At 48.3% G+C, this 25,500-nt stretch overlaps 1 protein-coding gene across 1 annotated transcript; it reads right to left on the bottom strand.

Moving 5' to 3' along the window:
- Positions 1-228: 228 nt before the first annotated feature.
- SSUH2 (ssu-2 homolog) lies at positions 229-25,077 on the bottom strand. Its single transcript, XM_005547683.5, has 12 exons — positions 25,010-25,077; positions 15,431-15,529; positions 14,964-15,045; positions 14,545-14,674; positions 12,908-12,968; positions 11,661-11,785; positions 10,530-10,592; positions 8,452-8,537; positions 7,002-7,094; positions 6,318-6,423; positions 4,354-4,461; positions 229-834 (listed from the first exon to the last, which is right to left on the bottom strand). Exons 1-12 carry the CDS (start codon positions 25,035-25,037, stop codon positions 688-690), a joined length of 1,128 nt encoding a protein of 375 aa, XP_005547740.2. The 5' UTR covers positions 25,038-25,077; the 3' UTR covers positions 229-687.
- Between the last annotated feature and the right edge of the window lie 423 nt (positions 25,078-25,500).

Below are 25,500 nucleotides of genomic sequence, written 5' to 3' on the forward strand. Positions count from 1 at the left end.
CTCCACCTGACAGCTTCCCTACTGGGGTCCCAACCACCAGCCACCACCAACCACCAAATATCTGAGTGAACCAGCTTTCAGATGATTTCAGACCCCACCCTTGAGCAGCCCCAGGCTTCGAATCTTCCAGGTGAGGCCCCAGATGTGACGGAGCAGAGATAAATCATCCCCACTGTGGCTGTGTCTGAATTCCTGATCCACAGAATGGTCAGTAACATATTGCACTTTAAGACTAAGTGTACTATCTATTGTGCATTAGGACCAGATAATTTGTGTGTATCCTTAAACATTTCAGTAACACTCAGATCGTCAAGGGGCTCCCACTAGAAGAAGCACACCAGAACCAAGACCGACAAGGGGAAAAGCAAAATCAATTCACACGCCTCATCAGGGCATTAACTTGGAGACCAGAGGCAAAGACCCTGCCATTTAAATTATTTCTCTCATTTGTTCTACAGGAATGTGTGTAGCTCAATTCTTGTAGATTAAGCATATGAGTGATGGATTCCACCACAGGAGCTGCATAAGGAGTTGGAGCTTGATAGATGATAAGCTGGTGTTTCTGGAAGGACATGCCAGGGTTTGTATGTGATTGTCCAATGCAGCCAACGGTGAACACACTCAGAGAGCATCGGTCATCCTCCTTGGCAAACATGAATGGCAGGCTCTGGGGACAGCTGTGCTACGTCACACGATGGTACAGCCACAGCAATACCGCTCAGGATAGTCCACCGCATACACCTGGTGGTCAGTGCCATAGATGTAGTAGACATAAGTCTTTCCTTGGTACCAGTAGTGAACTTCTGTGAGGGGGATCAACTCAATGGTCTGGCGCTAAGGAAACAAATAGCCAAGGAAAATGTCAGTGTTCTGTTCAAGTCACTCACCTGCTCAAGAACTTTCAGTAGCTCCCTACTGTCTGTGGTATGAAGATCCTGCTCTGGAGTTGGCATTTGATATGGTTTGGCTCTGTGTCCCCACCCAAATCTCACCTTGAGTTATAATAATCCTCATGTGTCATGGGAAGACCCAATGGGAGGTAACTGAATCATGGGGGTGGGTTTTTCCCATACCATTCTCATGATAGTTAATAAGTCTCATGAGATCTGATGGTTTTATAAAAGGCAGTTCTCCTGCACATGGTCTCTTCTTGCCTTGCCTGCTGCCATGTAAGATGTGCCTGTGCCCTTCCTCCACCTCCCACCATGATTGTGAGGGCTCCCCAGCCATGTGGAACTGTGAGTCCACTAAACCTCTTTCCTGTACAGATTACCCAGTCTCAGGGTAATTAGCAGCATGAGAACAGACTAACACAGCATTCTACAATCTGTTACAATATGCCTTCAATCTGCCTTTCTAGATGTATCTCCTACTGTGCTCCTTCACGCATCCTAAGCTCTGGCCAAAACTAACTTCTCATCTTTAGCTACCATTTGATTCTAGGTTTCACCAAGTGGGGACAGGCATCCCCAGGGGAGTTCCAGGGTGTATGGAAAGTCACCAGCCAAGTAGGACAACTTCCAGAAACATTAATTTTTAGATGGAGTGCTGGGGGACAGTGGAGGAAAAAGTCAGTTTAAACATGTGTATATTAAAACAACCACAGAGGTATTAGGAAGTGGTTTATAACATTTCAATCAAATTTTAAGATAAAACATTGACCCTGAAGACATTTGAAAGTTTAGTGGGCTGTGCCAGGCTATTTTCAGGATGGAGACCTCATTCCCTCCCACAGGGTGGTGCTAAGTCGCTCATTCTCTGGCCCCTTCTCTGAGCAGTTACTCAATAACTTTTTGCAATGATGAGGCCCTAAATGGAAACAGCAGCCTAATGTTGGGAGCAAATATTAGGCTCCCCTCTGCACTGGCTTCTGGTGCTCTTTTGTTATTGGCAACTACACTACATAGTTGAGGTAGGAATGTTGCTTCTAATCATTTAAGCCAAGCTTTCTTGTGGACTTACTGTGGGCCAAGCTCTGTGCAAAAAGCCCTAAGTTCTTCTGCCCAAGCTGCTCTCCTGTCCCAGACTCAGATCTGGGGACCCAAACCCAGGGAGAGGTGGCATGATTGGCCTGGGGTCAGGCCCTCTTTACTTGCAGGGAATTCTTCCTGTTGGGAAAAGAGCTCCAAGTCCTCTTGCTGTAGTTGATGGCTTGAAGACCCTAGGGAAGAGGCAAACCAGGCCTGGTGGCGGCCTGAGGCTGAAGCCATCTGGCTGCTTCAACTTCTCTCTCCATTTTAGAAAAACTGCCCTGGCCATCCCTGGCGATCTGGGCAGTGGGGGTGTATTTTGAGAGGTAGGCCCCCGTTCTGTCATAAGAGAGGCCAAGGGCAGCACGACATTGCAGAAGGAAGAGGGGAATCAGAATCAGGGCACGAAATTTCCACACAGCTTTCCGTGTGATTTTGTGCTCCAGTTCTCTAGGCCTCAGCTTCCTCATCTGTGAAATGGGAATAAAAACTCTCATTTCACAGAGTTGTTGAGACAACTGAATAAGACCCCGGTGATTGAGTTTTCTTCATATGCCAGAAACTGGAATCCAAATGACAATTTTGGAAATAAAAGGTGGGAGATGCCTCTTGAAATTTCAGTGCAAAGGACCCCAAATAGGGACTAAAGGGCACAAGGAGATGGGAGTCAATGTCAGTGCTCAGAAGGCCTGGACACTGAAGTCAGGACTACTCTTGTTCCCAGAATTTTCTATTAAGATCCAATGGTGAGCATGGCAATACCACTACCACCCCCCCCACCAACCTCCACGACCCCCCTGCCTCCATCTGCTTCTGGCTCAAAAAGTCTCCATGTTTGAGGCCACAATTTGCTCAAGACATCAATTGCCATCAAGTGGTCATGATGTAATTGGCTGTTTTTCTGTTTGTGCAGCTCAGCCCCCACAATAAGCAGATTCCAGGTCTCAGAGTCACAGCCATGGCCAGGAGATGTAATTTAGCCACCTATGCCCTCATGGTTGGATTTCTGCTCTAACTTCTCCATCTTGAGTAAAATATTAGCATGAATCTTTGTCTACAGCTCTAGGACCAAAGGCAAAATCAGAAAAAAGATTCAGAAAAGTGACCACCACTCCCATTATACTCCTTTTTAAAGAAAACTGTGTATTTGCCCCCTGGTTTGCCCTTCCTGGCTCCAGGATTTGTTTACAATGGCTTGTATTGGCAGGGGCAGGGCCTCAGGAGACCCGAGTTCTAGTCCTGGACCTACCACCAACATACTGTGTGACTTGGGACAGGTAACTTCCCCTCCTTGGGCCTCAGTTTCCCCAGCTATCAAAATATTGAAAAACTAGAAGGTTTCATCTAAAAATCTGGACTTCAAACAGTCTGAAAACACTGGGTCTTGTGCCTACAGAAAGCTGAGCATTGACCGGCCCCTTTGAATGAGGCTCTGTCACCACCTCCTTACTGCCTGGCCCTGGTAGGCATGTAAGTGTCTGAATTGCTTGATTTCTCAGTCCCCTTCCAGCTCCAAGATGTTCCGTATTCATTTAGATAAAATGCATCTTCTCTCTCCTACAAATCAGGGAGATGTGCAGAGAGAGAGAGAAGGGGAAATGCTCATTGCAAAGGGACATTTTGAGCACAAGGTGCCAAACACATTAAGAGGGTTTTGCTGCAAAACCCTCTGATGTGCTTTAGTGTCTTTTTTCTCAGGTGAAGAGTGGCTTTGAAGGAGGGGAGAAGTGGCTGGCCCAGGATCATGCTGGGATTCAGGAAATGCAGGATCTCAGCCCAGTCTGCAAGGCTCCCGTCCTGGCTGCTGAGTCCCACTTCATGCAGCTCCAGCAAAAGCATGTTACCAGGCCAAACTCCCACCTTAGGGCGCCCTGGCAGGCTGCAGCAACAGCAGAAGGGGCCGCTCAGGGCTGCTCCTGGGGATGTAGCAGCCACCACTGCCACCTTGTGGCTGTCAGGATACAGCAGCCAAAACCCCAGAGGCTGGGAGAAGACAGGGCTGGGGTTTGGGAAGTGCCAGGGCCTCAGAGGCAAGCCAGACCTGTGACCTTCAATCTCAAGCTTTTCCTTCCCCTATCTGAACACCAGGGAGTCAGAATCAAAATCTCATGACACCACATTCGTGCTTGAAACCCTGCCATCGCTTCCGGGAATAAAAATGCAAACTTCTCCCCTGGCCCAGGGTCCTTCCCGCCTCTGTGTCTTGCATGCCCTGCTCTATGCCCTGGGGCCTTAGGTCAGGCCCTAGCCCTTCCCAGGCTCCTCCCCCGGGACCTCCCTCACTTCCACATCCTCATCCTTCTGCTCTGACGTTCTCAGGAAAGAGGGCTCAGCAGCCCAGGAAGAGACGTCAGAGCCAGATGGCCCCTCACCCCCGGCTCACCTGCTGCAGGACACGGGCACGGGAGGCCAAGGCAGCGCTGTGCTCTGCAATGCCCCTCTGGGAGGCCAGCGAGATGTCCCGCAGGGGGAAGTCCACGATGGGGTACACCTGGGGGAGAGAGCGAGATGCGGACCACCTGGCTGCCGCACCTGGAGCTTTGGAAGTCAATGGGGCTGAGCAGAGCCAGAGCCAGAGCCACAGAAGAGGGCCGAGAGAAGGCCCCATATGGTGGTCTCAGGAATTTCAAAAACAGGAAAACAGAGAGAGAACCCTATCACCTGCAGCCCACTCGATCCCCCAGCTGTGTGCCTCCTGTGTGCCGGGCATCGTGCTAGGTGTGGGGCAAGGCAGTGACCACAGCAGGTGTGGTCCCCATCAGTGTGGACTCGTGGGGTCTGTACATGTGTAGCAGAAAAGGAACTCAGATTCATTTCTCATTTAAACATTCAAACGGCCCACTAAGGGTCAGGCACTCTCTGTGAGCTGTGGATACAAAATGAACCACAAATAAGCCCAGGTGCTTGCACTCAACCTACAGAAAGTCCAGGCACTGGGGCATCTCCTCGGTGCCCAAAGCCCCCACATCCCCTTCTGCCAGGCTTGAAAGCCTTCCACATATTAAGGGCAAGCATAGCCCTCCCTTGGGGCTCCCTGTTCTGCCCCTCATTGTGGAACCATGGCCCCTCCCTCTACCCTCCTTCTAAGTGTCCACCTGGGCCCAGTGCTGCTGTGGACGCTGAGGGTGAGACAGCAGTCAGAGCTCAGCACCAGGCAGGGGCCGCTCACAGAGCTGCCAGCAGCCATTGACGCCTAGGGATGGGCCCCAGTCTGAGCTGAGCACAGGGGGAGGCCTCTAACTCAAATGGAAGAGCGGGGTACAGGGCTTCTGGTGGGGGGACGCCTGAGGTGAGCCTTTAAAAAGCCAAATTACTGGAACAAAGAAAGGGGCTGACATCCCTCCGTATGGTCTGAGGACCCCACTCCGAAGTCCCATTGAAGCCAATCTCGCTGCCAAGGCCAACAGCAAGAGTGAGAAAACCTTTTCTGCTAAGAACCAAATAGTAAATATTTCAGGCTTTCAGACCCTGTAGTCTGTCATTACCCAGCTCTGCCTCACCATCAGGAAAGCGGCCATAGACAACCTGTCCACAAATGGGTGGGACTGTGTTCTAATAAAGCTTTATTGGCAAAAGCAGGCAGTGGGCTGGGTGTACCAACCCCTGGCCCACAGGACCCCCTCCTCTGGCTGAAGGCACCTCTCGCTTCTGAGCTCCTAGCTCTGCCCTGCTCACTGCCCTCTGCCATTCTTCAAGGCCTCTGCCCCACTGTCCCCTCGCTCCCACACCACAAGGTCCACTCCCCAACTGCCCTGCGTACAGGTCTGTGCCCAAGGTCACTTCCACTGAGAGGCCTTTCCCACCTCCAGCTGGAACGACACTGCCACCCCTCCCTGCCCCTTACCCTGCCTGAGTGTTTCTCAGTGCCCCTTCACCATCTGACATTGCTATAAAAGTGTCCATCATAGTCCCCTCACCAGACTGTAAGCTCCATGAGGGCAGGGTCGTTGTTTTATTTGCCGTGGCCTACCCAGGGCCTAGAATAGTGCCTGATAGAGGAGAAGGGTCTCAAGGTTTGTGGAAGGAAGCAGGGGATGAGGGAGGAAGGAAAAGAGTGGGAAAGAAGGGAGGAGGGAGGGAAAGAGAGAAAGAGGGTAGGAGGAATGAAGAATGGCAGATGGTGGGGGGAGGGGAGGTGGGAAGGACAGAGGATTAAGTATGTAAGAGTCAAAAGAAAACTGACAGCCCCCAGGCTCCCCATAGCCTCATCCATGTCTGGGGAACTCTGCTCTTACCCAACCTGTCCTTCCAGGGAATGCAGCCTGCACACACAGCCAGCAGCTCCAGGCCCACGAGAGCGGAGGAGGAACCCAGCTTCCTTTGTTCCCATCCACAATGCCCTCTTACCACCGAGTTTTCATCCTTAAAGAGGTTTTCTCCTTTGGCTTTAGCAAGGAGCTCCCTGGGGCAGTTGAGCCGATGTTCAGACACAAACTCAAACAGGCTGTTCTTCCTGGAGGGAAGAAGGATGAGGAATGAAAGCACACAGTGTGGCAGGTTAAGAGCACGGCCTTTGCAATCAGACAGACCTGGGGTTGAGGGCTTGAATTGCTACTGGAGGGACCTTGCAAGAGTTCTGTAGCCTCTCTGAGCCTCAGTCTCCTCGTCTGTAAAATGAAGCTAGTAAGGATAGTGACAGTTCAGCTCCATTACCTCATTTCATCTTTGCCTGCAAAGCACTTAGCAAGGTGCCTGACACAGGAGAAACCTTAATGCATGGAAGCCCTGGCTGACTTAGGGATATAGCAGGATGCTACGGCTCTCTTCCTACAGGAAGGGCTCAGTTGTCGAGTGGCTGCCGCACTAGAAAGTGGTGATGGCAGAATTTGAACTCAGGTCTGTCTGTTCTAAAGCCAGTCGGCATCCCACAACCCCACACTTCCTCTTTCCAGGAAATTCTCCCCCTTCTAAGTCCTGGCAGGTTCTTGCACTGTGAAAGCCCCAACCAAGCAGTTTCTCTGCAGAAATCAGTCCAGGGTTCAGTCCCTCAGCCACCCCCGCGTGCCACAGCATTGAGACACTGCCACATACCACATGATGACCAGCTGGATGAAGTGCAACAGCTTCTTCTCCCCCTTGCAGGTGGCGCAGGTCTTGTTCCCTCTCCCTGAGCAGGTGCTGCATCTGAGAAGGGCACAGAGTCGGTACCCCCAGATCAGCTGCAGGTCCTGGTGGCTTCCAGAGGCTCCCACCCGCACCTCCTTCCTCCTGAAGGTAGACTGTGGTGGGCTTGCATTGTCTGTACCTGCCCACCGCCTAGTCCTCCTTCTGCTGGCAGTACCCCAATATCCCTGTGGGGACCACCCTTCCCCCACCCAGCTCACATGGCTCTAGGGCCTACCCAACCCCTTCTGTGACCAGCTTGGGACCAGGGACTGGCCAATCATCTTATTCCATGTCCCTGGTCTCAGTGGCTGATACAAAGGTGAGCACATGACCCAGGCGAGTGCAATGAGATCTGCCCCAGGATGTTTGTCAGGACTATCGGGGAAGGGACATCTTTTCTCCTGGGATTAGTAAGCTTGGAGCTACTGGTGGTCTCCTCTGCCACTACAAGGAACACCCTGCCTGAGAATGAAGCCCACACAAAGGAAAGCAAAGTGAGAGGTGGAGAGAGATTCCTGGTGGTGTTGTTTAAGCACCTGGATCCAGCTGAGCCTGAAGCCATCCCTGAAATATACTCCGGTCTTCACTCTTACCTAGGCCTATAAATTTACTTTTTGCCAAAACCAATTTGAATTGGATTCCTTTCACTTGCAAATGAAAGAAAAATAAGCATCTTTTTCCCAAAGACCGTCTCTACCAACCACAGTGGAAGGTGCACCAAAGCTTCTCCAACCGGCTTGTCAGAAGGATGGCCTGGGCTTTGGTGAGGCAAAAGTATCATTAACCAACCCAACCTTGAGTATTTTCACTCCTCATGGTTTCCTGTTTCCCTTAAAAATTTATAAATACATTAAAGGATAGGATTTACAAAATGCAATGGCCCAGTGTTTGCAAAGCTGTGAGCAGTGATGAAGCTTTGTTGATTGTTTAGTCAATCAACCAAATTTCCTTGACTTCTCCTCCATTCAGACCACAAAATGAGTTATAAATAGGGGCTTGCCCAGGACCTGATCCTCAGAGAGTTAAAAATCTGGCCTTTCGGGTGGTTTTTGATATTCACTTCTCCACCCATTGGCGGGAGAGGTCTCCTTGCCTGGTAACCCCGTCCCTGTCTTTCCTCCCTGCAGTGCCTCTTTCTTCTCATCCTTTCCACACATATATTGCGTGACAAGTTCCAGCCTTGTCCAGAAATGCCAGGCCTTGAGAAAAGCTCACCTACTCTTCAAATAACCACAGAGCACCTACTATGTGCAAAGCTCTGGGGACACAGCAGTGACGAGACAGACGGGTGCCTGTTTGCCTTTCAGATGGGCAGGCAATGAAAAGCCAGAAAGCCAGAAAGCACGAGCACCGTGGTGCTGGGAGACGCTCCTACCTCCGCCTGCCGGACCCCGCGCAGAGCTGACACCTCCGGGACTGCTTGGCTTTGCGCTTGGCTCCGCAGCAGGACGGACACCGCACCTGCGGACACACCACTGCCTCAGCCCCCGCCGGCATCCCAGGAAGCAGGGCCAAGGGCATCCCAAGACCTGGATCAAATCCCAGCCTGGTGACCTTCCTCCCCCTGGGCCTCAGCCCCTTCATCTGCAAAATGGTACAGGGTAGACATGAGGTATCTTTGGATCCTTCCAGTTGCAGCTTTCAAAGACTCCACTCCCTAAGATCCCTGTTTCTTCTGAGACATCAGCCTCTCCTGCCTCTTCTCTGATCCCCACAAGCCCCGAGACTGGACCCCGACTAAGTGTTGGGAGGAAGCTGGGACAGAGGCACTGGTCAGGGGCCTGGCACTAGAGACAGGAGGCTCCTTTTGAGAAATGGCCCCAGAAAAGGCCTAGGCTGTGCTCCCACAGTTGGCTCATGTGGGCTCCAGATACATTCCAGGGAAAGCCTGAGGGAGGTGGGAGGGGAGGAAGGGACAGAGAAGACAACAGGGAGGGAGCCTGGGAAAGCCACTTGAGGCAGGTGGCAGAAGTGAGGACTCGGGAGGAGAGAGAAAGGCCAGGCGAAGGCCATTACTGGGACCCACAGGCAGTGCAGGAGTGAGCAGGGGATGCAAACCCAGTAGGCGAGGGGTGAAAGGTCTGGTGGAGAAGACAGTTCAGGGTAGGCAGTGTGAGAGCATGGCCAAAGGGTGAGGCTCAAATCAGGACAGCATGTAACATGAGGAGTTTGGTTAATAGGCCTGAAGGTTTCTGAAAAGACAAGTAATGCCATGACTAATGCCACTGAGGGGCCTGTGCTGGGTTAAATTGTGGCCCTTCCAAGTTCAAGTTTACTGGAATCCCAGAGTGGGACCTCATTTAGAAACAGCCTTCGCAAATGCATTTAGTTAAGATGAGGTCGTATGACCAGGTAGGGCCTAAATCCGATGATGTGTTCTTATTAGAAGCCCATGTGAAGACAAAAAGCCATGCAGGGAGAAGGCTGGGTGACAAGGGAGGTGGGGAATGAAGTGGCACAGTCACAAGCCAAGGAACACCAATGACAGCCCGCAGCTGCCAGAAGCCAGGGGAGAGGAAGGGGATGGCTTCCCTCTCAGTGCCTCCTGAAGAACCAGCCCAGCCCAAACCTTGATTTTGGACTTCTGGCTTCCAGAACTTTGAGATAATAAGTGTCTGGGTTTTTTGTTTGTTTGTTTATTTTGTTTGTTTGTTTGTTTGTTTTTGAGACAGTCTTGCTCTGTCACCCAGGCTGGAGTGCAGTGGCACAATCTTGGCTCACTGCAAGCGCCGCCTCCTGGGTTCACGCCATTCTCCTGCCTCAGCCTCCCGAGTAGCTGGGACTACAAGTGTCCGCCACCACACCCAGCTAGTTTTTAATATATACTTTTTTAGTAGAGATGGGGTTTCACCGTGTTAGCCAGGAAGGTCTCGATCTCCTGACCTCGTGATCTGCCGGCCTTGGCCTCCCAAAGTGCTGGGATTGCAGACATGAGCCACCGTGCCCAGCCGTGTCTGTTGTTTCAAGCCTCCCATTGGTGGTCATGGCTTATAGCAGCCAAAGGAAACTAACTCAAGTGTCCTGTTTACTTTGTCTCTCCAAGCCTTCCAAACTTCACCTGCTCAGCACCCACCACCCTGTTCGACAAGTGGAGTTGCTTGTTGGTTTCCCTGACTAACAGGGACTCCCTGAGAAGAAGAACCCCAGGCCTTGGTCCTCTTACAGGACCTAGAGGCCAGAGCCAAGCAGGTATTCATTGTATGTTGGTAGATGGATAAGAAAAGAAGAGAAAAATTAAAATCGAACTGTCAAAGTGAAAGTGTCATTAGAGACCACCCAATCCCACTTTTTCGTTTTATAGATGGGAAAATGGAGGCCCAGAAAGGGAGGAAGATTTGCCTGAGATGACACAGTTGCTGCAGGGAGCCCCAGGCCACCAGCCCAGCCCTCTGTCCCCAGGATCCCCCACCACCACACCCTCACTGACTCACCAATGGTTCACAGATGACTCACCGTGCCCGCCCCATGGCAGCCGCTGCACTTGTACCGCCCACGCCCGTGGCATTTGTGGCATTCCTGAAAGTGCAATGCTCTCTTGGGATCTAGTTTCCCAAGGGCCACTTCTCCCACACCCATGACATCACCATCTAAACCGGAGGTGCAGCGGCTCAGGACCAGTATAAGAAGATGGCGCAGGAAAGAAATGGCCGTTCCCATTTGACTACAATTCCAGAAGACTTGACTGCATCAAGAGATCATGTCACCATTTCCTCTGAGCCCCAGCCCAGTCTGGATGCCAACAAGCGGAGATGTGTTCTGGGAGCCCCACATCCTAATTCACACTCTACAGTTTCCTACCGGGCTGAACCACAAAGGCTGATGGTATTTGCCCATAAGGTAGCTAATGTGGTCTTTGGGAACAGAAGTCACTGAAAAATGGACAGGATTTTTGTGAAAGGCAAAGAGCTAGCTAATAGTATTTAATCACTAATTTAAAATAGCCTTGCCACCCTTGAGAAAGGATTAGAACACTTTCTTGACTTCTCAAAATCCTCTTTGTCTTAGAACTCTATAAAAACTCATAGAGCAAAATGCACCCTTAAATCCAGTCCGAAAGTGTAAAACAGGCAGCAGTCGGAAGAGAACACAATATGAGCTATCTCATTCATGTTTTTGTAATCCACTAGGCTTCTCTCCCTTCACGCCATGATTATAGGTCCATAAAGCAGGATGGAAGTCAGATTCTGTTTCCTAACTGACTCTCATGGAAAATCCCAGCAGAGTTTTAAGTTTTTGTTTCATATAAATTTCATTCAGCACTCCAGCTGTTTAAGCTAAAATACATTTTAAAAAAAAATGAAAACCACACTCAACCAATCCAGGAATATCACTGCTCACTAAAGCTGGTGACAATTCGTAAATCGGATGGTCTGTTTGCTGCCTGAACACTCCCAGATTTGCTTGGAATTTTATTTGGGACTACATTCCATACACCAGGTTTTATTACATTATGTTTATTTATAACCAAGAAATGAAGCCCCAGCCTGAATTTTGGGTTTCCCTTCAAAGGATGAGTTTGAGGAAACATGCAGTGCCTGGAAAGCCTCTCAGGGAGAAGGGCAAGTACTCCAGTAATCGTGTTACCTTGACCAGTGATGAGTGAGGGACCTGGAACTTCCTGATGTCTTCCTGAAACATCGGGGGAACCTGAACCTTGATGTCCCAGAGCCTGGGGGAGGCGCCTCTTTGCGGCCCATCCACAGAGTGGTCTGATGCAGAAAGGGGTCATTGTAAGAATGACAAAGGGCGGCAGGGATAAACTTTCATTTATCCAGCAAACAGCACGGAGCCTTCACTTGGTACCAGACATGAGTCTAGATCGGGGCTACAGGGATGGGTAGTCAAAGTCCCCCTTGGAGGCAGTGATTACGCAATCAAGATTTAGAGAGAGACAGATCTGGGTTTGACTCCTGGCTCTTTTATGTCCTAGCTGCTTGACTTTAGAGAAGTTTCTTACCCTCTCTGAGCTTCCATTCTCTCATCTCTAAAATGGGGATCGTCATGGCACCTACCATACAAGATGGTAGTGAAAATTAAATGGAAGAATGTATATAAAATTCTTAGCACCAGGGCTGGCACATCCTGAGGGGCTGACAAACAAGAACTGTCATCATTATCATCACTGTCCCCTTCACCATCCCATCCTCTTCCTCTTGCCCTGTTCATGGAGACAGACAGCACCATCACAATAAGATGTGATAGGATATGATGCATGCTTTGGACAAGAGTTTCACAAAGGGCTCTGAAAACTCAGAGGACTGGCCTATTCTGCTGGGAGGGGAGCAGCAGGAGGAGAAATCCTGAAAAGCTTCTTAAAAGAAGTGACACATGAGCTGAGTCTTGAAGAATTGACCTGAGTCTTGAAGAATGGACTGGTAGAGAAAACAGGTAGGACATAGGTCTTCCCAAATAGAGAAACTTAGGCTTCCAGTGGGGGCTCAGCAGAAGGTAGATGGCAAGGGGAATGGGGAGCACAGGGGCTTAGGGGCTTAGGAGGAATTAGGGGTGGCATGAGGGGGTAGGCGAATGTTTAAACACACATGATGCTTTACAACCTGGCCCCATGTGGCAGCACCAGACTGCAGCAAAAGCAAACATTTGGCTTTTTCAGGACCTCCTGCCTCCTGGGCAGGAAGCGTTTACTAAGATCAGCACTGGAAAGTCTCTGAGATGAAAGTCCACCCTCTCATTTTGCAGAGAATAAGGAAGCCAAGGCTCCAAGCAGAAGACCATCTTATTTAAGATGAGTGCCTGAGTCAAGTCCTGATATTTTCCACCAGCACCCTGACTTATTTGCCCCCAGTTAAACTAATTTCAGACAATTCACTTACTGGTAAAGGGTTGAAATGTCCACTCGCTTATCCTGGATTCACTAAAGGTCTCTAGTCGATACTAAAAGGAAAAAAAAGCATGTTCACATTCGTGCCCCTTATGAAGGCAGAGCATTATGCAAAAAGAGGAAGCTCTTTCCCTGCCAGGGCTCAGTGGGGAAACTGAGAGATCCACACACAACACCCTCGGCTGCTGGAACTGGCTGACAACAGCGATTTCTATTCCACGTGCCCCCAGATGTCTGCCGGGAAGTCAGCCAACCCCAGGAAATCTCCCCTGACAGGCTCAAACTGGAGCTAATTCAGTTCCCCATGAATTTATACAAAGATTCTATGAGACAAGCTTCAAAGTAGTAGCTGTCTTTGGTAGACGGAGGCCCCTGGAATCTACGGCTTTGAGATTTCCCTTGTGGAGGAATTTATCTGCCTGATATCAAAATCTTCCTTCTTGATCTTCATCCACAGAGTGACAGAATGGAAAGAGGTCTTGGACATCCTTTGCCCTCTCCTTTTACATGTGAGTAAATGAGGGCTCAGAGAGATTAGCTGATTTCCTCGAGGTCACACAGCCACACAATGGCCACTTCTTCCAGATTCCTGCTCTAACCACTGCCTCCAAGGCTCATCTGATTTCTGCGCAATTATATGCTCCTCAGAGGACGGCTGGATCAGCAACACTGGAAAATGTGAACGTAAAAGCTGCCCCTCTGCTCTGTCAATAGAGGAGACAGAAGTGCCTGCCAGAAGTAGGACTTCCCTGCAGCAATGAATAAATAATTTCTCGGCACAGTCATGATTTGGGGGAGGCAGAGGGAGCTGAAGTCTAGTGGCGGGTAGATGAACGTTTCTCAGCCCATCCCTTGTAGAAGTATGGAGCGAGGACATAGGCTTTGAGGCTACCAAATCTGAGTTTGAATCTCACCTCTGTCACTTCTAGCTGCATCTTCTTGGGAAAATCACTTAGGCTCTTTAAATTTCCAATTTCTCATCTGTAAACCAGTGACAGTGATGCTACTGTATAGGGCAGCCATGAGGATTTGACAAGGCGTGTGCGTAGCATGCGCTCTATGATGCCTGGCATGTTCAAGCTTGTCAGTGGTGTGTGCTGACACCTGTCCTTTTTTCTTTTCTTTTTTTTTTTTTTTGAGTTGGAATTTCATTCTTGTTGCCCAGTCTGGAGTGCAATGGCACCATCTCAGCTCACTGCAACCTCCGCCTTCCTGTTTCAAGCAATTCTCCTACCTCAGCCTCCTAAGTACCTGGAACTACAGGCATGCACCATCACGCCCAGCTAATTTTTGTATTTTTAGTAGAGATGAGTTTTCACCATGTTAGTCAGGCTGTTCTCAAACTCCTGACCTCAGGTGACCCACCTACCTCAGCCTCCCAAAGTGCTGGGATTACAGGTGTGAGCCACTGCACCCGGCCTGACACTTGTTCTTTTTATTATTACTCACAGCCACAGACAAGTCAAGTTGCAGATGGGATTCAACATCACCACCATTCACACTCACACACACTGCCCCCAGGACTCCTTTCCCCTGGCTGCTACATCACACAAATAGCCCACCACTGTCCCAAAGTCCCTAGCCCACCAGCCCCTTGGCCAAGGCCCCCTACCAGCTCTGGCCTCTTACCCTGCAGAGGGTCTGCTGATTCAGCTCCCGGATGACGAGGTCTCCAGCCACTGTGCTGCTGTAGCAGCATTTAGAGTTCACGAAGCTGAGGAGGGCTTCCCGGGCCACCTCCTCTGTCATCACAGGGACTCTGCAGGGGACCAAACAGAGAGGCAGGGACTTCTGGGAAGGGCCTGTGGGCTCATGCAGGCCAGCCAGACTCCTCAATGTGCAGGTGAGAAACTGAGGCCACAGTAGTGGTAAAATGTAAATCCCCAAACCCCATCCCTGGAGGATCTAGTGCAGTAGGTCTGGGGTGCAGAGGGTCCCCTCCAGGGATCCTGATGCACTGCCAAGGCTGAGATCCTCAAGGAAGGCTCCTGTGCGGCAAGAGTGACATAGGAAGTGCACGCAGTCACACAGCACAATCTGAAACTCACCTGTGTTCCAGGAATGAGGACCAGGACCTTTGCTCCTGGGGCCTCCCCAAAGCCTCCAAAGGCGGGAAAAATGTCTGTCCTCCTGGAGAAGGGAAGAGTCAGGGGCTGGACAGCCCAGGCCAAAGGAACAAACACTTATGTGATGGAAGAAGGAAAGACTGATTGAATGTGAGAAAGAACAGATAAAGAAAAAGTGATGCATTTAATACATCTAATGCAAAAAGAATGGGGACTCCAAGACCAGCACCATCTAGGTCTTAGAGGGACCTGTCATGGCCATGGACTGTTCATAGACAGAAAGCCTATGCCCTGTTGCTTCCTATTTCCACTTACCCATGATGAGGCGTTTCCCAGGGTCCCCGAAGGGAAAGGGGAGCTATCTCAGCACCACCTTTTTCCAGAGACATTCCCCCAACCAGCATGAGCCCTAGGAAGAAACCCAAAGAACCAAGCCCCCTTGGACTTACTGCCTGCTTGAAGAAGCCAGTCATAGCTGGGCAGTCTCTCCAGGAGCTCTGTGGGGGGTGCCAGAGGACTCTCAGCCTCAAAACTGAGGTCTACCACACCTGCAGAAAGACAAGCATGCCTGAGCCTTGGGCAGGGAGGGGAAGGCTGATCAGGGTTTCACAGGAAGCTGAAAAATGAGGGTGGGTGCATTATCAAAAGCCTCACAGTTTAAGCCAGACTCACTCTGGCATCCTTGGGACACAGAATACATCTGCAGGGCAGGTGGTGGTATCAGCAGTAATAATACTGATGAGAAACATCAAGAATGCCAGCTCCTATTTGCTGGGTACCTACTCTGTGAATATGCATTATTGCATTCATGAGTCTGTAATTCATTGTGGTGAATTACAGATGGCTATGTATTCTTTGATGCTTCCCTTCCATTGAACCTAGGAAGATATGTGACTGCCTCAACTAAGAGAATACAGTGGAAGCATTAAAAGACGGCAGCTTCTTCTGCCTCATGGAACATTTGTCTTGGAACCCTGAGCTTTAAGTCAGGCTATTATGCTGGAGGGACCATGAGGAGACCCTAAGACTACATGGAAGGAGATCCAGTTGAGTTCAGCCTTCCAGTCATCCCCGCCAAACCAGCAAAGCCATCCTGGACCCCCCAAGCCATATCAGCCACCTGCTGAATGCCACTGGATGACCCTAATCAACACCACGTGGAGCGAAAGAATCTCCTGGCTGAGCCCTACCCCAATTCCTGACCCACAAAATCATGAGATATAATAATATTGTTGTTGTTTTAAGGCACTGAGATGTGGGGTTATTTGTTATGCAGCTTCCTCCAGTGGACAATCTTTGCTCTGAGATTCCAGGCAGACCTGACCAAGACTTTCTTGGAGCCACATGGAGTCGGAGACTCCTCCTGCTTAGTCTCCTTTCTTCCCTCTCTCCCTTCATAGATGTCAGACTTGCATTGCAGTCTGAAGATATTCCCTCCTCTTTTCTCTTCACAGGTATCTTCAAGAAACCCCTTGCACATCTAATGCCATCTTGGTGTCTGTTTCATGGGTGACCCAAACTGATACACTAATGCCTTCCCCCATTCTACCAATGAGGAAACTGAGGCTCAGAAAGGTTGTGACTTGCCCAAGGTCATACAACCAGCAAGTGGTGGGTGGAGCTGGATTCAAACCTAGACTCGTCTGACTCCAAAGTTCATGTTCTTTCCAAGTACAGACAGTCCCCAACTTAGGATGTTTGGAGTTAATTGATTTTTCTTCTTTATGATGGTGCAAAAGCCATACACATTCATTATAAACCAAACATCAAATTTTGAATTTGGGTCTTTTCCTAGGCTAGCAATAGACAATATGATACACTCTTGTGATGCCAGGCAGTGGCAGTGAACCACAGCTCCCACTTCACCACTGCCTTGTATATTAAATGCCTTCTTGACTCTTCTGATATTTTCAATTTATGATGGGTTTATTGGGACATAACCTCACTGTAGGTTGAGTAGTATCTGTACTTTTCATGAGGCAAAACTACGAAAAAATCGTTCACTATATATCTGTTTTCAAAACCTCATCCTAGCCTGTCAGGTGTGACATAGATACATAGACAGGTGTGGCCCTGAGATACCAAGGAGGAAAGCATAATATAGAAACTGGCCCCTGAAGCACTGGATGCTTCATGAAACACCTTCCCACACCTATTGCCTCATCCCACACTCCCACCTGGGGGTGTGGAAGGCAGCACTTCTGACCCCACTTGACATGAGGCACATGAGGCTCAGAGAGATTACTCCAGTAATCCTAGGTCACACAGCTGTGGAGTTAGAGCAGGAGAGAGGTCCCGGAGGCCTCTGGACCAAGAGGTCTAGTTCCAGCCCACTGGGCCACCCCTTAAAACTGTTCCTATAACCCCTCACACTGGGGGACAAGAATCCCTTGGCTCTGTCTAGCAGCCAAGTCAGTCACAGGAGTTGACTTCAAACGGTGCCTGTGAAATGGTCATAGAAGGGGACACTGTCTCAGTCACTGAAGCAAACCCAGGTCAGACTTCCAGCTGAACTGCCCCATCTCCTAGAGCCTTTTTTTTTTTTTTTTTTTTTTTTTGGTGGGAGGAACCTATTTAAAGCCTGTAGCTCTCTCCCTTCACAAAAGTAAAAATAATATGCCCTGTCCTTTCAAGTTGAATAAAAACAAAGACCAGACAATAGCAGGTTTTGTTTTAAATGAAACCAACCTAGGCTGATCTGGAAGTGTAGCTGTCAGCAATTGAGGAAGGAGGAAATCTTGAAACACATGGCTGAGAATGATATAGGGAGTGAAGTGTCATTAAGACAAATGAACACTCCCTTTTGCCACCTTCCAAATTAGGAATGCCCCTGTCCTCTGAGAATAAGAACTATTATCTTCATCTCTAAGGTTTTTTCTCCCTGCAGAAAACCCACAAAGGAAAGTGGATAGAAGAAGGTTCGTGATGTAGAGAGTACCTTTCTAAGCAGGAAAACCCATCTTTGTAAGCAAATGGTTCTGCCAGGAAACAGGGGAGAGATCTGAGATAGATGTGGCTAGGATGCAAAGTGACATCATCCCAAAGCTTCAAACTGATGCCTGCCAATGTGCGTTGAAATCTCCAGTGTGACAGTTCATCTGGAATTAATATTAATATCTTGATTCTCAATATTGCTTTGCTTCTAATTAGTTTAGTAGCATTTGAAGCTATGTTAGCCACCAGGGACCCAAGGGTTAGCAACAGTTATCTATAAAGAGCCATGTGGTAAATATTTTAGACTTTGCAGGCTGTACAATCTCTGTCTCAGTTACTCAAGTTGGCTGTTGTAGTGTGAAGCAGCCATAGTCAATACACAATTGAATAAGTGAGTGTGGCTTCGTTCCAAGAAAACTTTGTAAAAATAGGTGGTGGGTCCGATTCGGCCCTCTGAGTCATGTTTAGCCCATCCCTGACTTAGACACTCACCTGTGTGTCTGCTTAGACATTCTCCTGGGAATGGGCTTGAGGGGATCAGAAAGGTAGAGGCTGAAACCTGAGCCTTTCTGGGGCAAAGGCCCATGCATGTTCACTGTAGTTTCTGTCAGCTCCATTATGAGAATTAAAGATCAAATTCAGGGCTGGACTGTAGCCCTGAAATATATGGCCCAAGCAGTGGAGGAAGGAGGGGATGCCCTTAGGACGAATGAACACCCCGTCTCTACCACCTCCCAAATTGAGGATATCCTTGTCCTCTGACAATAAGAAATACTATCTGCATCGCTAAGGTTTTCTCCTGCTGGCAGAAAATCTACAAGGAAGGTAAATAGAAAAAAGTTTCATAGATGTAGAGTGCCTTTGCAATTAGGAAAACACATCTTTTTGAGCCAATGGTCCTGCCACATTTTGACCGGAGTCAGAAACCCAGAGGCAGCATGGTTAGAAATATGGGTTCTGACATGTCACCTTGGGCCCAGGCTCCCCACATGATGTGACACCATGTAAGCCACACATCCCTGTAGAATTCAACTCCCCCCTTGCAAAACAGAGCAGATGATATTAATACCCAAGCAATGAGACAACGTGTGCATAGTCCTTCGTCCTGTGCCTGGCCTATAACAAAATCCAGTCACCGCCTTGAACCAGAGGAGGGTGGGTCTTCGTCTTTCTTTGTGCTCGTTTAAACCAGGAGACAACAGTGAAAGTATCAAGCATAGAAAGACTGTCACAGCCCTGTCCCCTGGGGATGGCCCCCCACCCACCCAGAAGTCTTGGGTCTGCTGGGGCATCAATATTCCTCTTGACAAGAAGACAGGGAAATACCATGCAGCTGCAACGTCCTGCTGGAAACCAAACAAAAGGAGCAGGAAGAGGGGAAGAATGAGAGGTGGGAAACTCAGACTCCATTCCTCAACCAGGAGCCACCCTGACCTCTCAGGGCAGCTACAGTTCGTCAGAGCTAAATTAATCTCGCCATTCTGTTATGTACAAAAATAAAGGACTCCAGACTGAACTAAGGAGGATGTGTCATTTCCTGTACAGATCTTGACGGGCTCAGCAGGGAATGTGGACGTCACGGGGCATTGTGTGACACCCAGCATGGGACACTCAGAAGGGGCTACCAGCCACATTGCTGTTCCCATGGTGTTGCAGCTGAGTTTCAGGCAGTTGTCCAGCTGGGCCACCCCGCCCTAACACACACATTGTGTCCCGTGGCTTCCAAAGGGACAATGTAGGCATGATCTCCTTTGTGTTTCATGATAACCAGTTTTCCCTATTTCAGAGAATGAAATGAGGCTCAAAGATGTGGTTTGGGGCAACTTGCTCACACACGCATGGCAGAGATAGAAATTGCACTTAGAGCTCAGATCCTGTCTCCAAGCCCAGTGACCCCTTCACTTAGCTGAACCCCCTTTGGCTCCATGCAAACAGCATCAACTGAATGCTGAGAAGACTTTGCAAAGAGGGTCGCCAAGGTAGTGTTTCAGCTCACCAGTCACAAGATATTTTTCTTTTGTATAGAAAGGAATTTTCCTTGTGGAGAAAGGCATTATTAATGGGTAACCCCTTTAACTTTCTCTTTTTAAAAATGTCAGTCCTTTGACTTCAGATGAGAAAGGAAATCAATGTCCTTTGCCCCTAATTCCACATTAATCATCTTAAAAGCACTGAAGTGTGCCCAAAGGGCTTCCCATCACCATCTTACTTGAGTTTGTTTCATACATTGTCTCCTTTGACAGGTGCGAGGGCCCCTTTTGGACAGGGGTCCCTCTCTCGTATAAGAAAAGAATAGCATTCAGCACTCAAACAAAGAGTGGGAATACAATAGGCACACGTAAGTGTTAGGGGAACAACAAACCTACCACAGTGGGCATATTGTTGATATACACAAATGCCTCATTATTTGAATTATACTTGAGATGATGCCAAAAAGATTCAGGTGGTCAAACTCAGACACACAAAGTAGAGTGACGGTTGACAGGGGAGAAGGGAAGAAGGAATTATTTAATAGAGACAGAATTTCAGATTTACAAGGTGAAAGGAGTTCCAGAGAAGGATGCTGGTCCTGGCTGCACAACAATGTGAATGAACAGTACTACTGAAATGTGCACTTAAAAATGGCTAAGATGGTAAATTTTATGTCATGTATATTTTATCACAAATAAAAACAACTTGAGAAAGAGAGAGGTGATCATAAGAGAAAGAAAAGAAAGAAGTTCTGTTTTGCCATAAAGAACAAATAATTGGCCACACTAGTTAAAAGACTTTCTAGCAAGACCAGAAAACCTGATCACATCGTTCCCTCACCTAATCCCTGCAGTGACTCACTATTACCCACAGCTAAATCCAAGCTCCTGAATTTGGCAGGTAATATCCCTACCTTAGATGGCCTTTACCCCCAAGAGAGGAAGAAAGGATTCTCATCTGCCCTCATGCCAGGGAAAAGCCTCCTACGGGTGCAGACCAGGGTGAGAGAAAGTAAGGCAGCTAACTGTGGAAGGAGGCAACAGTAGGGAAGAAGAACAGAGAGAAAATAGGAAGGAGAGAGACAAGGAGGGCAGAAAGAAAGAAGAAAGGAGAAAGGCAAGCCTGCTGGAGAGAGAAGCATGAGTACTTGGTTTGAGAGCCATTGAAAAAATATTTGGAGGAACAAATGTTCACCATGTGGTGAGACCAACATCAAGAGAAATGGGTGAAGAGTTGGGAGAAGTTTTGCTTTAAGTTGTGAAGGCTGCCTGGGTTGCCAAGCAAGAATGCAGCAAATATTGCAATTTTTGTTTTCAATTATTTAAGATTGTTATTTGTCAATATTTTTCAATTATTTGGAATGTGAAATTAATGCTTCTTAGAAAGTGTTGTGATGCCAAGACAGGGCCACACAGGGGCTGGGCTTTCCAGAGGTGCCCTGTGGCTTCATGATACAGACATTTGTACTCACCCTCACACACCCTGTGCCATTTCCCCAACCCTGGCTGGGGCTGGTCCTGCCCATGGCATCCCTGGGCACCCCCTCCAGCCTGACTTAGCTTAGACCTCACCGTCTCCAAAGGTGTCTGAGTGCAGCTCCCTGTCCTGTGTTCCTTAGCACTCCATTTCACTTCTCCACTGTTGTTTTGCCAAATGACTTTTTAAGAATCCTTTGAAAATGTCCATCTGGGGTCTGTGTCCCCCACCAGACTTGGAGTACCCCAAAGGTAGATCAATGTTTTATTCATCCTCATTTTCCCAGCAATGAGCATGGCACAAAATACCTAACCCACTATGCAGTCTCTGGGGAGGAAAAATCACTCAATTTTTTAGGGTCTTGATTTCCTTTCCCTAAAAGTAGGGCTGAAGGGAGTAGGGTCACTGAGAGGAGCAAATGAGACAATGCATGAGAGGGGACTCTGGAAACTGATTCAGGAGAGCCCTGGGGATCCTGCCTAAGCTGTAACAATTTCATTAAAGCATTTTATTTCTTACTCCTCCCCAAAGTAGATGCTGTATCTTCCCATTAGGGGCTACCAGAACCACTATCCCCCTCCAGAAGTGTGCAGCCTGTGGGAAAGACCAGATGGGCCCCTAGAGGCCAGGGCTGACCTAGCCAGGAAGGCTGCATTCTGGTGGCCCCATCCAGGGCACGTGTGAAAAACACTGAGATCTCGCGTCAGTCGCCACTGCTAATGGCAGCTTGGTCCTTGCCAAGAAGTCCAGCACCCTTTCTGACCGAGATACATGGAGAGACTGAAAGCTAGTCTTGGTACTGAAAGCTTGCCATCCCTAGTCGTGGAGGGCAGCGACATTCTAATGAGCAAGCTTTCTGGGAGCAGAGTTGGCCAGGGTACCAGGGGAGAGTCCCAGCTCCTCAGCACTGGGTCAGGGGTGGTGATGGCAATGTGACCTCAGACCAGGGCTCTCACTCATGAACTCAACCCTGCCCCCGTCCACAGGGACTCATGCCCAGGAGTAAAAAGGTACAACCCACGTCTTATAGTCCTAGACCAGAAAAGCTGCCTCCTAGAATTACCAGGGGCTGCATTTATAGACCATCTTACTTGAAGAGGCTCTTGCTCACCATTTCTAGAAGAGGTTTCAGTCTGCAATCAAAGAAATAAGTTCCATCATAAGAGATATGGTATATAGAATAAAGAAGGGGTTCTTTTCTCTTCTGCTCTGTACTAAGATGCTACACTTAAAGAAAAGAGTGATTACATCTGGGACTGTTGAAGAAACAGGATCTGGTTAGGCTAGAAAAGAAAAGACTTACAGGGCTCTTATTTTAAACAGGGAGCAGACATTCTGAGTAGACTTGGGGCCTGGAATCAAGACCAAAAAGTAGAAGCTCCAGGTAGAGAGATAGCAAATCACTGTAAGAAAGAACTTTGGACAGTCTTGGCTATAAAAATTGGACCAGCCCATCACTGGAAGTGTGCCAGCCAAAGTGGGATATGCTGCTCTAGTCAGGGATGCTGTCACAGGCAGTCAGCACCTGAGGGTGATGATCAAAGGCCTCTTTGAGGAGACCTGCACGTGGGTGCCACATCCCAGAATGTTTCTATCCATGCACTTTGGTCCCAAAACATATCACTGGAGGAAGGTTTCCTCCCTCTGAAGTCGCTCACATTATAGACCTGAACAGTGAGGGGACAACACTTTAGTGCCTGCAAAGTTAACTCGATTGGATAAAATCACCTCTCCTCTAAACAGGCACATTTGAATTACGTAAGGCCTGTAGTGGGCTCCCTTTCTGACACTTGGGGGGTAAAAAAAAATCTACCTAGTTTCTGATTTCATTAACTTAACTTTTTCTAAAAGCTTCCCTGGGTGCCCCCATACCTTGCAGTGTACCCCAAGTGCTCACCTGAGTTCCATCACATCTGAGACCAGCACTCAGCATGACCCTATGAAAGACTCAGGGTTCCTAGACTTGTAATGGGGCCAAAGACTTCACCTTTCTCTCACCTTGCTCACCAAAAGGCATGAGGTCAAAACAGGAACTTCACAGGAGATAGTATTTCCCATTAATAGCAGTTTACTTTTAAAGTTCTGGGGACCCAATCATTTCCTAGAGTCAATATTGACTCCATGTCTACTCTGGGCACTCACTTTGTAGCCAATGAATCTTTGATCAATCCTGCAAGATGACACCATCCCTTTAAAAAAATTATGGGAAATGAAGTTCAGAGAGGCTAAGTGACTTGAGCAAAGTCACCCAGAACTAGGAGGCAGAGCATAGGTTTGAGTCCATATCTGACCTAGTCCATTGCTACTATGAGAAACTCTAATCATAAATGGAAAGACTGCTAATAAACAGTGTTTTGAAGAAAAAAGATTGCATTAGAATGTTATTTGAAGCTTATTAGAATAAGAGTATGGATACACAATTTCCAATATATTAGAGGTCAGATTAAGTCCTCCTCCAGTACATGCTAAAATATCTCCAGGCAGTCTTCAACTTCAATATGAAAAAAGATTCCAACAAAACTTAAATTGAGCTCTCTAAGTTTAGTATAGGTTAATTTCATATTCTACTTCAGGTCTAAAACTTCAAGCTTTAAGATACCAACATTAAAGACAAGAAAGAGTGTTATGCCTGCAAAGAAGCTCTGATGTCATCAAGTCTGGTGACTATGAAAGTATGTTAGTGTCATGGGTCTCTCTGGATTCAAACAAAAGCTATAGACCTCTCTCTACGTTCCCCACAAAGCATGTTCAGAAAACACTTTGCCCACACCCTCGTGGGCAAAGATTAGATTAGATTGAGACCTCCTAAACCAATCTCGTTTTATAGATGAGAAAATTGCAGCTCAGAGAGATTAAGTGATTTGCCCAAGATCACACAGCCAATTCAGAGCAGAGTCAGGACTTGAACCCCCGCACCCCCCCCCCAACACCACCCCTACTGCACTGTCTGTTTCAAATTCGGAATCAAAAAATTCCTTTTTTAAAACATAGCATGTTTCTTCCTGAAATATCACTTCCTTCTTCATGTTTTAAATAGCCCTGAGAATCCATTGTATTTCTGTCCTGATAGTGACAGGATGGGGTCACCTGGGCTATGTTTCATAAGCGATAATGAACGAGCCAGCTGTTTGCCAGAGAAAGATCATGAGTGAAGACTTTTCCCAACCTTTCTGTAGAGTTAACCTCATCTAAGAACTGAATCCAATTGTGACTGAAATAAGAATCCTGAAAATCTCACTTACATTTGGCTGGGAGCAGGAGATACTGTCAACTAGAGAAAAAAAAAAGGAAAAAGAATATAAGGTTTGCACAGTGTCACTGTGATAGAGAGAAAAGTTCTCAATTTCGTCTTTCACCTTCCTTCTCCATTGTCCAAAGGCACATAACAGAAGAAGAGATTGCAAGCTACAGGTAGGTTTTACATATGAGAAGAAGGAAGAAAGGGGTGCTCTCGGCAACCCAGATGCAGACCCAGGACTGCATTTAGGGCAGATGGAAGAGTTCACACAGTGCTAGCTACAGAGCTTATTAGAAAAAACTATAGATACACAACTTCCAACATATTAGAGGTCAGATTAGGTCCTCCTCAAATGCAGGCTAAAATATCTCCACACAGTCTTCCATGCCATCTTCGAGGCTCTACTTACTGTCATCTTCACTCAGATCCCTGTCCATGGTCCAGACGTCCTGCCAGAGAGATGTCTGCCCTTCTAGTGTGCTTGGACCGATGTGCTCTGATGGACCACCCTCAGGCCCCTCCCAGAACAGCAGGCCCATTGTTACCAGTTTGAATACAACAAAAGGAAACATCTATACCATTCATCATAGCAGCTGCTCGGCACCCAATCCACCGGGTTCTGGGAGCTCCTCTTCCACAAGAGCCTTCTACTGTCCAAGCTCTTGTGGATGCTACTAGTTACTCATGTCCTCACTGCATGCCTTTGAGAAGGGCACTGGTATCATGCCCATTTTTCTGAGCAGGATGATAGGTTCACACCCTCATCAGTCTGACTCTCCAGTCAGAGTGCCTGACCACTGAGCTACATCGCCCAGCTGTAGGAGGCAGAGTCCTAAGTATTGTAGGGGGCATGCAGAAAAAAGGTCATAACCACAAGGAGAGTACCTCCCCAAGGGGGAT

This window comes from Macaca fascicularis, chromosome 2 (assembly GCF_037993035.2).
Source record: "Macaca fascicularis isolate 582-1 chromosome 2, T2T-MFA8v1.1".
Classification (NCBI taxonomy): domain Eukaryota; kingdom Metazoa; phylum Chordata; class Mammalia; order Primates; family Cercopithecidae; genus Macaca; species Macaca fascicularis.

Excerpts from the sequence above, each read along its gene's own strand:
- SSUH2 (XM_005547683.5), bottom strand. The coding sequence starts at position 25,037 with ATGGACAGGGATCTGAGTGAAGATGACA. Across the intron at positions 15,530-25,009 it reads GGATCTGAGTGAAGATGACA|GTGTGGTAGACCTCAGTTTT; the intron begins GTAAGTAGAGCC and ends GTCTTTCTGCAG. Across the intron at positions 7,095-8,451 it reads GCGGGGTCCGGCAGGCGGAG|ATGCAGCACCTGCTCAGGGA; the intron begins GTAGGAGCGTCT and ends TGCCCTTCTCAG.